The following is a 16,841-nucleotide window of genomic DNA, read 5'->3' as shown; positions in this document are numbered from 1 at the left end:
CAAAGCTGATCTTCACTGTTTATAAAATTGAATGAAAAACACTGAAATATTTTGAAGGAATGTTACTGAAACAATACTTTGTGTAATTACTCTCTATTTCTTTGTTACAAAGAAAAGCTAAGGTGGGGTGGGGGGTGGGGGAAAGGAGGTAAGAACACACATAGACATGGTGATGGGGTAGAGTAGGGAGGTCCAGACTTGGGAATTAATTAATTGATTAGCAGCCTAGTTCTAGAGGGTTGCCTTGGGGAATCAGTGACTAGTTGGGGGTCAGAAGATAGTAAGTACCACAGACACTTTTCTTAAGTTAAGGCTGCCTCTCTCTCCCTATGCTATTGGAGGTGGGATAGGGGAACAGATCAGAAGTGAAAGAAAACAAAGGAAGTCAAAATGTCTACACCAAAACAAGATATTTTATTTTTTTCTTTTATAATTTTTGGTCATGAGTATGTTCTTATTTCTGCTGATAAAATGCTATTTTGTATTATTTAAAAATGAGTAAAATTCTAAACTGTTTTATTTATCAGCACTAAGTGAGTGTAAATATATAGAACACTCTTAAAAGTAAGTTATCTGAAGAGCAGGCCAAACCATTTTACAAAACAATTTCTATAATTCAACCTGAAAATATCAATTAAATGGGAGTGTGGGGAATTTTTCAAAACGAACATCTGTTTTCTGAACCTTTATCTTGCCTTAGTCCTAAAAAAAGGGACCATATTCATTTTAAAGATAGCAATTATTTTCTGAACAGTCAATTCACAGGTGCCAAAAAGTCAATTTTTACAATTGTAAAGTCATTTGATACACCCTGAAAAATTGGCAATAATGAGCTACTATGAATCTACAACTCTGAATTAAAACATGAGCATTTTAAAAGTTGGCATGCACCTTTGTGTTTACTGGAAAAGGTAAATCCTGGATAAAGAAACTCCATGCTTGGAGTCAGGAGTACCTGGATTCAAATCTGGTCTCAGACACTTAATGATGACCTAGCTGTGTGGCCTTGGGCAAGCCACTTAACCCCATTGCCTTGAAAAATCCTAAAAAACAAAACAAAGAAACTCCATGCTTTAATGCAGATCAGAAAATCTCTGCAATTTATAGTCATGGTGCACTGAGGTCACACAGCCAATGTGTATCAAGGACAAGAACTTAGTCTTCCAGGTTCCAGAAAGTCATGTTCCCTTTCTTTAAAAGAACGCATAATGAAACATCATGGTCGTGTAGAGAGACCCTCAGGTGAAGGTTTTCTTAGAGGAATGAAGTCACACTCTGGTCTATAACTTGGAAAAATTATCTCAGCAGGGGCACAGCAATGAACTAAGCATCTCCATTGAAGGACATGGGTACCTCTGGCTTACTACGGAATTCACCAGGATTCACTCATTTAATCCAGGAAGCATATCTTACTTGTTGCCATTAAGTGGGACCAAAAGAAATTTGAGAATAATGTCAAGTATTTCTGACCTCAGCATCCTAGTGCTGCTTTTTCATCTTTGTTTCTGGCTATCTCTTTTATACAATATTTGCATTTCTAGCATGTATACTGAATTAAGACAGCAGGTTTAAAAAAAGAAGGAATGAAATGGGATATAGAAAAAAAGCTGGCATGTAATAAACAGTGAATATCAAAATCAAAACATTGAAAAGGATTCCAAGTTACCAAGTCATGACACTTCCAAGTATCAATATTCTAAAGTCAACTCAGAAAAAAAAAAGTTGAGATAAATCTGTAAAATCTCCAAAAATAATGTTATAACCTCCATGGGGAACTTCTTTTTAAAAACAAGCTACAGGTAGAGATTATACATCTTGCTAAAAATGTGGAAATTATAAGTCACTTTGAACAAAAAAAATGATTATTTAGGAACAAATCTCTTAAGCCTAACCTCAGTACATTCAAGTATCACCCAACCTTCAAAATTCTTAAAGAACTTCATCACTATAAAATAAAACAATAAAAAACAACTTTTTTTATGAAACCCTAATTTAATGTGAGATTCACCTATATAGCTATACAGCATAAGCCTTATTAAGCAATTGATTCCTCTAAGTTTGAAATTTTTAACCTATTTTGTCAAGAACCCCCTTGGGCAGTTGGATAAAGGCTAAGGACCCCTTATCAGAAAGTTTCAAAATAACGTTTCATTTTAATGTCTAAAGATTTTATTTTGATACATAAAATAAAATTTACATTATTGCAAAGGAAACCAATTATGTTGCAATAAAGATGGAATATTTTTTCCCACCAAATTTCCCTAGAAATATCTCTGTAGGGCTCCTTGGAAGTTGGTAAATTTGAAGTTTAAAATCTTGCTCAAAGTACTGATGTATGGTGACTACTTTATTATTCCATTTGAATTTTAATTCTTTATAATTTTTCAACCAAGTGTTTATTTATTTATAATACCTACTGAAAATAATTATGAACTTAATTCTAGTTCTGAATAGACAAAAAAATTTCAGAAATATTCAGGATTTGTGGGATTTGGAGTTGCAAGGATCTTTAGGGACATTCTAGTTCAAGTTCCTCCACTTGGAATCCATGGTACCAAAGGGGTTCTAATTCTAATAGATTTCAGGGGATTCATGAACTTGGATGGGGGTAACATACATATGGATATAGATATAGATACATATACATCTGTATATATCAGTCCTTTTACTAAACTTTAACTGAAACTTAGCATTTCCTTCAATTATATGTTTTAAAAAATAACATTCTGAAGAGTTCATAGATTTCACCAGACTGCCCAAGGGGTGCACAATATAAATAAGAGCCCCTGCTTTAATCTAACTCCCTCATCTTAAAAAATGAGGAAACAGAGACCCAAATAAGTTATCCAATATCCCCAATGTCACAGAATTTGAACCATGATGTTCTGTTTCCCAGTTCGATGCTCTCTTACTTCCCCATGATGCCTTATCTATAAAATGCCATTAGAAAACTATGGAATGTTCTGTGCCCTGGGGATATTTGGAGAGTTCATACCTGGTACTGTTTGTGCTGTGGCCTCGGCTGTGATGGTGGGAAGGGCCATGGGCTGCTGCTGGCTAGAGCTCACTTCAGGTTCTGTGCTAAGCGGGGGTGACAGGGCTACCTCACAGGATGGGACCTGATTAGGTAGAGGTGGGAGCAGCTCCTCAGAAGCCACTTGTTCCTCTTGTCCTGGGATCTGCAGAGCTGAGAGAGGAATGCTAATCTGTTTGTTGGGATTGGATGTGCTCACAGGCATCTGAATCGCCACCTGCTGGCTGGCCCCATGGGTACCAGAAAGTCCTCGACCAGGCGAAGCCAGGGAAACCTTGATGGGCTTCTGCATGGTCTGCCTGGAGATGATGGGAGGAGAGGCAGAGACACTTTGTAGGTCCAGCTCTGTGCTGATATTTGGGGCCAGATGGGGAGCTGGCTTGGTTGGCCCAATGTAAGAGGGGCCAGCATGAGCCTGGGTCTTAGGCTTCGCCATCTGTGTCAGTGAGAGTGTGGGGCCATCCACTCCTCCTGTCAGTTCAGCATTGGCCACAATGTAATAATCTTCAGGAATCTCTTGCTTGATCTTCTTGACAATGACATCACTGCTGCTTTCATCAATGACCTGTGAATGGGTGCTTGAAAGAACTGAGGATGGGCAAACTCCAGGTCTTTTCCGAGCAATGTTCTGAGATCTTTGGGTCTGGTGTTCAAAGTCACTGTCCTCATCTGTCACAGAGGACTCACAAACCATGTCAAAAAGAGTTGCTTCATCCTCATATTCTTCCACAACTTCATCCAATTCTGAAGGCTCACTACAGTAAGAGAAATCACAAGAGTCTCTGGTTCGATTGCAATCTATCTTTGTTTTCACTGGCCTCCCAGGGTACCTTTCTACGGGACTGGTCTGTGTCTCAGAGGGCACCCCAATGATACTGGGACTATCAGAATTGAAACTCCTGTTGTCCTGGAAACAGACCCTCTCCTGGGATCCGGCTCTACAAGTGGCGGTCAGGGGCCAATGGTAGGCATGGCCAGCACTGCAGCCCCACATTGCTGTCAGGTTGCCATGGGAACCTTCAGAAAGCAAATGTTTCAGATTTGGAATGAGGCTGCAAATGGTTCCATGGCTATGGGCCCAGCTGACCAATTTTGAAAGATTTTCTGATGAGGTATGAAGGCAATCCTCCATGTTACAGGATCAGCAACTTCTCTCCTAGAGGGGAAAAAAATCAAAATAAAACTCCATTATTACCTGAAACTCCTCCACCAAAGACATTAGTTTTGCCATCAAAAAAGGAATGCACCATCTAACACATTAGATTATCAAAAAAAAGTGTGGGGAAATATTTTCCATAAAATATTCTGAAGAAAGACAACCATAAAGAAATTAAAAAATGTATACAACAATATATTATCAAAGAGGATGTGCTCCAAAGGTGTGGGTTTGTTGTTAAAACCTTCATGCTTGAGGTGAAATAATAGAGAGATAGAAAGTGTTCTAGAACATCAGAAAGGTGTGTGTGTCTGTGTGTGTGTGTGTATGTGTGATGGTACAAAGATATCCCTAATACTAATAGAAATGGTGAAAATTTTTTAATATGAACTGAGAGTCTCGACAATAACCAAGAATAAGTGTAGTGGTTTAGAGGTGATGAATAGGAAGAAACCAGAGACATCCTCAGAAACAGAGATAGGAGGCAAAGCAGGATGGGAAGGACATTTTCTCTAGTATATTGGAAGCTTCAGGACCTGGAAGCAGATGGTGACTTGGACAATGAGACTGCTCTGCCCCCAACAGTTTTCAGTCTCATAGATCTGGGGAAACGCAGAAAGTTGCTGAGGGTAGCACGATGGGGGAAAGGACATCCTTCTGTTCTTATCCTATATTTTGTCTCGTGGATTTCTCTGGTAGTCTAGTGAAGTCCATGGATTCTTTCTCAAAATATTTTTAAATGCACAGAACAATGAATCCATAGAATAAAAAAGGTGTTTTTTTGTTTTTTTCTTTGAGAATAGTTCTCCTTATTCTGTCCAGGCTTTAAATTCACTGGCCACTCAATCCCACTTGTTGATTGGCTCAGAAACTTAGACCTGTCTGAGTTGCAGCCTTGGCTACTCTTCTTTTGTTTGTTTTTTGCAAGGAAATGGGGTTAAGTGACTAACCCAAGGTCACACTATTAAATGTCTGAGGTCGCATTTGAACTCAGGTCCTCCTGATTCTAGTGCCAGTACTTTATCCACTGCATCACCTTGGTTACTCTTAGACAACTTTGTGGTCCCCTCCAGGACTTACCATATTAATATTGGACTTTCTGGGGACACCAGATCAAATTTAGACCTATTACAGCTTAAAGTGATCTATCAGCTTCAGTCTCCAGTCATATGATTTTTTAAAGAAATTTTCTAACATTCAGTTTTAAAATTTTTCACTTTTAAATTCCCTCCCTAATGTCCATTTCGCACCCACTGATAAGGCAGGCAATAATATTCACTATATGTGTGAAGTCGTGCAAAATTCATTTCTAGTTATATTCCTGGGGGGTGGGAAAGCAAAACAAAGTAGAAAAAAACTTCAATCTGCATTCAAGAATTCATCAGTTTTTTGGAAGTGGGTAGTATTTTTTATCATGAGACCTTTGGGCAGTCTTTCACAGTTGATCAATATTACACTAACGCTATTACTGTACACATTATTTTCCTGGTTCTGCTCATTTCACTTTGCATCAATTCATATAAGCCATTCTAGGTTTCTGAACCTTTCTATCCCCTTTATTATTTCTTATAGCACAATAGTATTCCATTACAATCATATGCCACAACTTTTCAGCCATTCCCTGAGGAGCTTCCCCTCAATGTCCAATTCTTTGCCACCAGACAAAAGAAGTGCTATAAATATTCTTGTGCATATAGGTCTTTTTTCTTTTTCTTTGATCTCTTTGGTATATAGGCATAGTAGTGGCATTGCTGGATCAATGGGTATGCACAATTTTATAGCCTCTTGATCATAGTTCCAAATTGTTCTCCAGAGTGACTGAACTAATTCACATCCCACCAGCAGTGCATTAGTATACCTCTTTTTTCCACATCCCATCTAGCACTGAACAATAAAAAAAAGTTCATGCTCTCTAGTTTAAGAAGCCTAAAAGAGTTAAATAAGATACTAGCCAGTATGTCAAATAGTATAATTTAAGGAAGCCTTCTCCCTGCCCCTTCCATTCTCTTCCATTTATTTGCCAAACTATCTGAAATTCCTTTATCAGGAAATTTTTGTTCCACAGTTGGGCATCAAATACAAAATGTCTGTTCCAAACCACTCAAGAACTGAAATTCATCTGATATCATCTTTTTCATCAAATTGACTGTTCAGTATAAATATGTCTGGATAGCAAATCCTATTCTATATGTCCTAGCTGATTAGAGAGAGAGAGGAAAGGTGAGGTAGAAATAAAATTGCAAATGGAACAACAAGATGCAGGACAACTGAAAAAGGAAGAAATAAAAAAAACAATTTGGTCTAGTGCTGGGTCCCATTTGTCATTAAGGATGATAATAAACAGAAATTGTGATCAGAAGTACCTTTGGCTTGCACAATATTTTAGATATTGTTCAGTTGTGTGGTAAAACAAAAAGAAACAGGATTTTGTATAGTTGAAAAACTTTTTTTTAAAATATTGTTATAAAAGAACTTAATTTCAAGGGGGCTTATTCATTGGGGTAGTTGAAAAATAAATTCATTTTAGAAAATAATTCTCAATATGTCATTTACCATAAAAATCACTGAATTAAATTGTTCATTTAAAAAAAAGGTCAGCAAGACATAATATGTTTTGCATGATTGCACGTGTATAACCAAAGCAAAATGTTCACTGTCTTAAGGAAGAGGGAAGGGAGGGAGGAAGAAAATTTGGAAATCAAAATTTTTAAAAATGGATGTTAAAAGTTTTGCATATCAAATATATCAAACAAAAAAGAGATGGCTATAAGGGTAAGTTAGGGGAAGGTTTTATCAGTGAAAACTTACTGGAAATCATTTCTATTTATATAGGGAATCCCAAAAGTCCTATTCAGTTTTAAACCTCAGTAGTTTAAAAACATATATTTTCAATGACATGAGAATATCATTTAATTCTGCCCAAATACCACAATACAAAGTTATTTCAAATGAAATAATCCTAATCTCTAATATGCTTGAAAGGCAATGATGACATATGTTTCTATACCTTGTTTTTGCAATTATTCAAATGTTTATCAAAGCCTGATTGAGTTACATGATCCAGATAATCTCTTCTGTTCAACTTGACTGTTTTATTTAAAAATGAACAATTTCACAATACATTTTTAGCTGCTTCTAAATGCCAACATTAAGGGGAGAGCTAAATATAAAATGAGGGGAAAAAACCTATGGCCTTTAATGATCACAATTCCCAAATCAAAGATTCAAAGAAAGGAGAAATACAAACCTATTTGTCTACCAGGGAAATGGTAATTAAAAAATCCAGAAATGTAAAAACTAAGGTATTAACCCTGGCTGAGGACAGGGTGGGATAACATCATATACTATAGTTCATTCAAAGTGTCTGATGCTTCCTCAGTTTCTTTTTACATTTTCTTAGTACAAATATAAGGCTGTGTGGCAGACAATATATTAGAAAACAGGAATCTGGGTTCTAGTTCTGGTTTTGCTGCTAATTAGTTGTGGTAATTGGTCAGCCCCAAAAGTGTGTCAGAGCAGTCTAAGGGTTATGAAGCTTTGAAGGCAGAAGGAGTATGTAACAGTAAAAAGCCCTGGACTGAGAGACCAGAGTCCTAGGTTCTAGTGCTAGTTTTTCTAATAAAGATTTTCTGATGACTTATCAAAGTAATCCTGTGTGACCCCCAAATATCACTTCAATTCTACAGTCTTCATTTCCTTATCAAATTAAATTAAATTATATAATCTCTAAGTTTTCTTCTACATGTAAATAATAATATATATTTTTAAATTTTTGCAAGGCAATGGGGTTAAGTGACTTGCCCAAGGTCACAGAACTAGGCAACTGGTAAGTGTCTGAGGCTGGATTTGAATTCAGATCCTCCTGATTCCAGGGTCAGTACTCTATCCACTGTGCCACCTAGCTGCCCCCAGAGCTGTAAATTATTTATGAAGCATTTCCAGTTTTTATTGCAGCTGGTGGTGGTATTGGTAGTGGTTTTTGGTGGGAGGGAGTTCTTTTTTTGGGTGGGGGGAGAGATGGCAAATTGAATCTTCCATTTCCCCAGAAGCAGACTAAAACTGTAGAGGTCACTTAAGGGAAGATACCATTGCTGATCAATTTTGAACTGTACTATTTCTGACCAAACCCAGTTTGCCCCAAGGCTCACTATATTGATGCAAGAGTTATTGTGGACACCTTACAGGTTATAAGTCTGCTATAGCTCAGAATTTAGGAGCCTCAGTCTCCCAGTAACAGTCTTGCTTCACCATGCCCTGTTTATTTTTTTAAAATTCTAGGTAGTGCAGCAGATAGAATTCTAAACCTGAGTCTAAATATCATATACTTTATGACCCTGGATAAGTCACTTAGCCTCTGTTTTCCTCCATTTCCTAATCTATAAAATCTGTAAAAATCTATAAAATATAATAATAGCATCTACCTTCCATGTGAGGAACAAATAAAACAATAATTTTAAAGCACTTAGTGTAGTGCTTGTCACATAGTGCTATATAAATGATAGCTATGTGAATATATATATATATATAGCTATATACACACACATATTTTGTATGTATACACATATAAAAATGTTACATTGCATTATATTATTTATGTTATACTAAACAATACTAGTGGGGGCAGAGCCAAGATGGCATCTTGAAGGCATCATTTCCCTGGGAACCCTCCCTCCCCCAACTTCAAAAAAACAAAAGATGGCTCTAGCCAAAATTTAGAGGGGACAGAGGGAAGTGGTGGGGGGTGCATCTGCATATCAAAGCATAGGCAAGAGAGCATAAGCCCTTGGATGAATAAAGGTCCCAAGACCAGGAGAAGAGCCTAGACTTCATTTTTAAAGGAAAAAATGCAGTAAAATTGCCCTGAGATCCTAGAAGCTGAAGGTAAAATAGAAATCAAGAGAATTCACCAGTCACCTCCTGAAAGAGATTCCAAAAGAAAAACTTCCAGGAATATTATAGCCAAATTCCAAAACTCCCAAATCAAAGAGAATATTTTAAAAGCTGCCAGAAACAAACAATTCAACTACCGAGGCTCCATAGGATTACAGAAGATCTGGCACCATCTACATTAAGGGCTCAGAGATTGGAATATGACATTCCAGAAGGCAAAAGATCTTGGTTTATAACCATGAATCATATACCCAGTAAAACTGAACACTTTCTTTCAGGGGAAAAGATGGACTTTCAATGAAACAGGGGATTTTCAAACTTTCCTACTGAAACAACCAAAGCTGAAAAGAAAGTTTGATCTCCAAGTACAGGACTCTGCTGAGCTACAGAGGGAGTGGAAGAGAAGGAATAACTATGAGGTACTTAATGATGTTGAACTGTTGGTGTTCCTGCATGGGAAGAAGATACTGATAACTCATATGAACTTTCTCATTTATAAGAGCTGTTAGAAGGAGCATATATAGACAGGACATAGGAAGGAGTGGAATATAATGGTATAATATAGTAAAAAGATGGAGTCAATGGGTAATAAAGGAAAGTACTGGGAGGAAGGAAAAGGAGATGAAGAAGCTAAGGAATTTCACATAAGAGTCAAGAAAAAGCTTTTTCAATGGAGTGGAAAGGGGGAAGGCAAGGGGGAATGAGTGAGCCTTCATTCTCATCAGAAATGGCTCAGAGGGGTGGTTAGGTTGCGCAGTGGATAGAGCACCGGCCCTTGAGTCAGGAGTACCTGAGTTCAAATCTGGCCTCAGTCACTTAATAATTACCTACCTGTGTGGCCTTGGGCAAGCCACTTAACCCCCCCCCCCCACACACACACACACATTGCCTTGCAAAAAAAAAAAGAAAACGAAATGGCTCAGAGAGGAAATAACATACACACTTAAAAGAGTGAGGAAATCTATCTTACCCTAGAGAAAAATAAGAAGGGATAGGATAAGGGGGGAATAGGTGATAGAAGAGAGGGAAGATCAAGGGAGAGGGTACTCAGACTCAATATACTTTTGACAGGGCCAGGATGAAAGGAGAGAGAGAATAGAATACATGAGAGTGGGGAGAAATAGAGTGGAGGTACAGCTAGCAATAGCAACTGTGGGAAAACTATTGAAGCAATGTCTCTGGTGGACTTATGATAAAGAAAGCAACTCACCCCAGAGACAGAGCCATTGAAATCTGAACAGAATGAAGTACAACTTTTTTTTTCTCTCTGTTCTTGAGGTTTCTCATCTTCTTGGGGGGAGAGGGGGTTTATGTTTATTCTTATGTTTACTCTTATAACACATTCAATTTACATCAATGTATGGTATGGAAACAACGTAGAGACTGTCAGACAGCCTTCTGTGGGGGGGGGAAGGGGGGGAAATTGTAGAATTCAGAGACTTGCAAAAAATGATGGGTACATATTATTATTGTATATAATTGGAAAACAAATAAAATGTTAACAATGAAAACCAAAAAAAAAAAAAAAAAACAATAGCAGTGATGCAGTAGAGAGTTTCTGCACAAAGAAAGAAAATAAAGACTTACAATGAAAAAAATGACAAAAATTAATTTTGGAATAATAAGCTTTTTGTTGAGTTGATGCAATGCAATGCTAACTCATGCAACTATTCTGCGTAAGTTTCTTAATATTACTTATCTTTGGCCATTGATGACTAGAAATCCTATTTTTTTCATCTTTAGAAATCAAATTTCTTGAAAATAAAATTTAAAACTAAGTTAAATAGGGTTTGAAGGCTATTATATAATCTGTTTTAAAAGATGTCTTGGAATTTTACTGTATGTACTTATTTATTATAAGAAAAATTTTTAATTTTGTGAGAAGACAGTGGGGGGGTAGGAAAGAGACATATTAAAAAAGAGAAAGATTCAGTCAATAAAACATTTAAGAAATCCAGAAATAGGAACGGAAGGAATTGAGGGTGGGCTATGGATAATCAGAACAATGTTGATATTCTCATGTTAAATTTGAAAAACAAAAAATACCTAATAGCGATTTATGCTTCCATGTATAATCTACTTTTGCAGTTCTTTGTACATGGAAACACTGTTGGTTGTTGATGTTTGTCAAGTTGATAATAAAAGGAAAATTAGTAAGTTAAATAAATTTACCTTAAGTAAATAAGGAAAAAATCCAACACTTGGTAGTCATTCTTCTGGTGGTAAGCCTTTCTGATGAGGGTTCTTGGAATGTCAGGCAATACTCACTTTTCTAGCTTAGCATCATTTGCCAGAGATTACAGTGTACTGGTTGCCTTTGAGAACCCTCTGGGAAGCAATGATATAGACCACAATTTTCTAGAAAAAGTGAACAGTTAGAAGAATAATGGAAAAATGCATGACTGACATAAGGAAGCTTCAGTATAATGTGCTAGGCAACTTTTATGAAAGAAACACCATAATAGACACAACTAAGGACATGTTATCATTATAATAAAGGGCAGATCAATTAGACAGGAAGAATGAGGGATAATCCATCTCAATATAGTACAAGAATGAGATGAAGGTCTCAAGCAAGTAGAATAGATCTTCCATAAGTTTATTTTTTTTTTCCTTTAATGAATCAAAATATGACAAGATTAGAAAATGTCAAAGGGATATGATCAGAGTCAGCAATAATCACAAAGTGGTAGGAAAAGAGAAACAAGGATTTATTAAGTGTATACTATAGGTTTGGCACTGTGTTAAGTGTTTTACAAATATTATCTCATTTTACCCTAGTATTCATTACCCCGTTTTACAGTAGAGGAAACTGAGGCAGGTTAAATGAGACAAAGCCAGCATTACAAGACTAGCAGGTATTCAAGGCCATATGTGTCTAAATCTGAGAGTGGAAGGTTGATGTCTCCCACTAGTAGAGTTTTGCTGTCCATGTCTTCCTGTAGTTCTTTCAGCTACTCCTCTAAGAATTTGGATGCTATCCCATTGGATGCATACATATTCAGTATTGAAATCACATTATTTTGTCTATGGCACCTTTTAGGAGGATATAGTTTCCCTTCCTTATCTCTTTTAACATTATCTATTTTTGCTGCTGTTTTGTCTGAGGTAAGGATTGCTACCCCGGCTTTTTTTCACTTCAGCTGAAGCAAAATATATTTTACTTCAACCTTTTTACCTTTACTCAATATGTATCTCTCTGCTTCAAATGAGTTTCTCATAAGCAGCATATTGTAGGATTCTGGTTTTTAATCCACTCTGCTATTTGCTTATGTTTTAAGGGAAAGTTCATCCCATTCACATTCAAAGTTATAATTACTAACTCTTTATTGCCCTCCATGCAATCTTCCCTCTGTTTGTATTTTCCCCCTTTTCCCCCTTTATCCATATTCTCCAGTATTTTGTTTCTAAATATCACCCCCCTTCAGTGTGTTTGCTCTCTTATATCTACCTCCTCCACTTTCTTTTCCCTCTCCCTTTTCCCTTCCTTCCATTAGTTCCCCTTTTTCTCCCCGCCCTGTCTCTGTCCCCCCGCCTTTCCTTTTCCCCTTTTAATACTTGAAATATATTTTTTTAAGTTAACTGAGTATGTGTGTAAGTTAACTTTAAGCCAAGTCTGATGAGATGATTCAGCTGTTTCTCATCTCTTCCCTTCTTCCCCTCTATTACCATAGGTATTTTTATACCTCTTATTGTAATGAGATTTACCCCATTCAATCCCCTCCCTCCTCCCTTCTCCTTCCTGTCCCCCTCCTTTTTTTAAAGTTTTTGCAAGGCAATGGGGTTAAGTGGCTTGCCCAAGGCCACACAGCTAGGTAATTATTAAGTGTCTGAGGTCGGATTTGAACTCAGGTCCTCCTGACTCCAGGGCCGGTGCTCTATCCACTGCACCACCTAGCTGCTCTTCCTGTCCCCCTTTTTAAGGAGGAATTGTTTTTAAATCATTTTATCTGAGTCATAGAAAATCTTGAGTATCCATCACTTCTGACTAAGTATATTCACTCTAATAGAGTTACAATTCTTCAGTTATTAGAGTCTTTCTCCCAAGTAGGGATATAGCCAGTTTCATCCCATTGGGTGGCAGTCTCATGGATAAGTCATGAGTGTCTATCATTTCTGGCTAAGTATATTCTCTCTGATAGAGTTACAATTCTTAAGAGTTGTGAGACTCTTAACCCCCATAAATCCTCAACTTTTCTATATATGTCTAGCAAGAAACAGCAGGAAGAGCTAGAAAGAGAAATCCCATTCAAAGTAACCTCAGACAGTGTAAAATATTTGGGAGTCTATTTGCCAAGATAGACTCAGAATCTTTTTGAAAACAATTATAAAACACTTCTCACACAAATTAAATCAGATTTAAATAACTGGGCAAATATCAACTGCTCATGGATAGGTAATGCTAATATAATAAAAATGACAATTCTACCAAAACTAAACTATCTGTTTAGTGCCCTACCAATCAAAATTCCAAAAAATTACTTTAATGAGTTAGAAAAAATTGTAAGTAAATTCATATGGAGAAATAAAAAGTCAAGAATTGCCAAGAGCTTAATGAAAAAAGTACAAACGAAGGTGGCTTAGCACTACCCGATCTAAAATTATATATTATAAAGCATCAGTCATCAAAACTGTTTGGTATTGGCTAAGAAATAGAGTGGTAGACCAGTGGAATAGGTGTAAAAGCAGGGGAGGATTATAGTAATCTGCTGTTTGATAAACCCAAAGAGTCCAGACATTGGGATAAAAACTCCGTCTTTGATAAAAACTGCTGGGATAATTGGAAGTTAGTATGGAAGAAACTTAGATTAGACCAACACCTCACACCCTTTACCAAGATAAGACCCAAATGGTTACAGGATATAGACATAAAAAATAATACTATAAGCAAATTAGAAGATCAAGGACTAGTCTACCTGTCAGATCTATGGAAAGGGGAACAGTTTATGACTAAGGAAGAGTTGGAGAACATCACCAAAAATCAATTAGATGATTTTGATTGCATTAAATTAAAAAGCTTTTGCACAGATAAAAACCAATGTAATCAAGATCAAAAGAAATGTAGTAAATTGGGAAACAATCTTTACAACTAATGATTCTGACAAAGGACTCATTTCTAAAATATACAGAGAACTGAGTCATATTTTTAAAACAAAAATCCATTCCCCAATTGACAAATGGTCAATGGATATGCAAAGGCAATTTACAGATGAGGAGATCAAAGTAATCTATAGCCACATGAAAAAATGCTCTAAATCATTAATTATTAGAGAAATGCACCTCACACCTCTCAGATTGGCCAGTATGACCAGGAAGGATAATGATCAGTGTTGGAAGGGATGTGGGAAATCTGGGACACTATTACACTGTTGGTAGAGCTGTGAACTCATCCAGCCCTTCTGGAGAGCTATTTGGAACTATGGCCAAAGAGCACCAAAAATGTGCATACACTTTGACCCAGCAATACCACTCCTGGGTCTATACCCTGAAGAGATGAGGAAAAAGGGTAAAAACATTACTTGTACAAAAATATTTATAGCAGCCCTGTTTGTGCTGGCAAAGAATTGGAAGTCAAGTAAATGTCCTTCAATTGGGGAATGGCTTGGAAAACTGTGGCATATGTATCATGGAATACTATTGTTCTATTAGAAACCAGGAGGGATGGGATTTCAGGGAAACCTGGAGGGATTTGCATGAACTGATGCTGAGTGAGATGAGCAGAACCAGAAAAACACTGTGCACCCTAACAGCTACATGGGAGTGATGTTGAACCTTGAAGGACTTGCTTATTACATCAGTGCAACAATCAGGAACAATTTTGGGCTGTCTGCAAAGGAGAGTACCATCTGTATCCAGATAAGCTACTGTGGAGTTTGAACAAAGTACAAGGACTATTCCCTTTAATTTAGAAAAAAACAGATATCTTTTTGTCTGATCTTGTTACCTCTGAGAATTCTGTTCTCTTTAAGGATATGATTTCTCTCTCATCACACCCAATTTTGATCAAGGTACAACATGGAAACAAAGTAAAGACTGACAGAGTGCTATCTGTGGGGTGGGGGTGGGGGGAGGGAAGCAAGATTGGGGGAAAATTGTAAAACTCAAATAATATCTTTAATAAAAATAAATTTAAAAAAAGAGTTATGAGACTCTTTTTCCCATGCTGGGATATAGCCAGTTTCATCTTATTGGATAGCAATTTTTTTCTTTAACCCCCTTTTTTTAACCTTTTCATGTGTCTCTTGAACCTCCTGTTTGATGTGTGAATTTTCTATTTAGCTCTGGTTTTTTCATTAGGAATTGTTGGCATTCTTCCATTTTGTTAAATATCTATCTTTTCCCCTGAAAGATAGGGCTCAGCTTTGCCAGATAGTGGATTCTTGGCTGTATTCCAAACCCCCTTGCTCTTTAGAAAATCTTGATCCCTTAATGTTGATGCAGCCAGGTCCTGGGTAATCCTTACTGTGGCTCCTTGGTATCTAAATTGTTTCCTTCTGGCTGCTTGCAGGATTTTCTCTTTTAGCTTTTTCTCTTTCCAGAGGGGAGTGATGTATTCTTTCAATAACTATTTCACCCTCTGGTTCCATGATATCAGGGCAATTTTGCATCACTAAATCCTGTAATATCATGTCTAAGCTTTTTTTCTCTTCAATGTTTTTAGGAAGACCTCTAATTCTCAGGTTGTTCCTCCTTGATCTATTCTCGATGTCAGTGGTTTTGCTGATGAGATATTTTACATTTTCTTCTATTTTTTCTATTTTTTGGTTTTGTTTTAACAGGCTCTTGCTGTCTCATGAAGTCATTAGTTTCCACAGACTCCATTCTTTTTTTTGGAGAAGTATTTTTTCATTTACCTTTTGCAACTCCTTTTCCAATTGGTCAATTCTATTTTTGAAAGAGTTTTCCATTTGACCAACTGAAGTTTTGAGAGAATTATTTTCTTTTTTGCATTTGCCCAGTTGAGGATCTGAGAAAATTATTCTCATTTTGTATATGTCCAATTGTATTTTCCAATGATTTGCTTTCTTGTTGCAAGGTGTTAATCTTCTCTTGGGTTTCTTTTCCCAAATTTTCCAATTGATTTTTAAAGACCTTCCATATTTCTTCAAGGAAGTCTTTCTGTGCTGGAGACCAGATCATATTCTCCGCAGAGGTTCTAGGTTTCTCTGAGTTAGGATCTTTTCCTGCCAAGAATTTTTCTATGGACCTCCTTTCCACTGACCTTTCTTCATTTTACTAAGACCTTGAGCTAGGAACTGGCTGGTTTACAGAGGTTTGGTGTTGGGATCCCCAGAGGCTTTACTGACTGAATGTAATATCTCCAGCTGGCCAGTAGGAGGTGCTGGTTGCTTTCTCTGGAGGGTCTGTAACCTTGATTGAGGCCTTCTCCCTTAGCCTGGAGGGAGTGATTGAAGCTGTTAAATACTTTTGTTTTCAATCAATAGTGGGCTATATCCTGGGGTGAGGTGATCACTCTATTGTCAGCTGATGTGGTTCTGCTCCTTGGCCTTAGCCTGGGGCAGAGGTAGTCTGTAATTGTGTTTGTTCTGGGAAGAACCTTCAGCTGAAATGGAGGTGTGGACTCTGAATTCCTCTCACCAGAGGAACCCAGGGATGATGTCTGCAGCTCTTGGGCACCAGAACTATCCCTCTAGCTCTGCCAGCAAGCTCCCGAGGGTCAGCGTCAACACCAATGCCTCTCTTCCCTAGCTGACCCAAGCCCCCACAGATGACCAGGCTCTAGCCCTGCCACTGATCAAG

At 37.3% G+C, this 16,841-nt stretch overlaps 1 protein-coding gene across 3 annotated transcripts in view; it reads right to left on the bottom strand.

Annotated features, from left to right (window-relative positions):
- KIAA1958 (KIAA1958 ortholog) overlaps positions 1–16,841 on the bottom strand; it is a 250,101-nt gene that overhangs the window by 88,194 nt on the left and 145,066 nt on the right. For 2 of the 3 annotated variants that reach the window (XM_074207492.1, XM_074207491.1), the window contains exon 3: positions 2,996–4,190. In XM_074207492.1, coding sequence (XP_074063593.1) covers positions 2,996–4,166 — 1,171 coding nt within the window. In that variant the 5' untranslated portion in view covers positions 4,167–4,190. Of the gene's footprint in view, positions 1–2,995; positions 4,191–11,252; positions 11,439–16,841 lie in introns of all 3 variants that reach the window. The other variant, XM_074207490.1, reaches the window with a different exon arrangement.

The sequence above is a fragment of the Macrotis lagotis genome, chromosome X (assembly GCF_037893015.1).
Source record: "Macrotis lagotis isolate mMagLag1 chromosome X, bilby.v1.9.chrom.fasta, whole genome shotgun sequence".
Taxonomy (NCBI): domain Eukaryota; kingdom Metazoa; phylum Chordata; class Mammalia; order Peramelemorphia; family Peramelidae; genus Macrotis; species Macrotis lagotis.
Note: the sequence above shows the minus strand (reverse complement) of the source record. Positions and strands in the feature narration are given on the sequence as shown.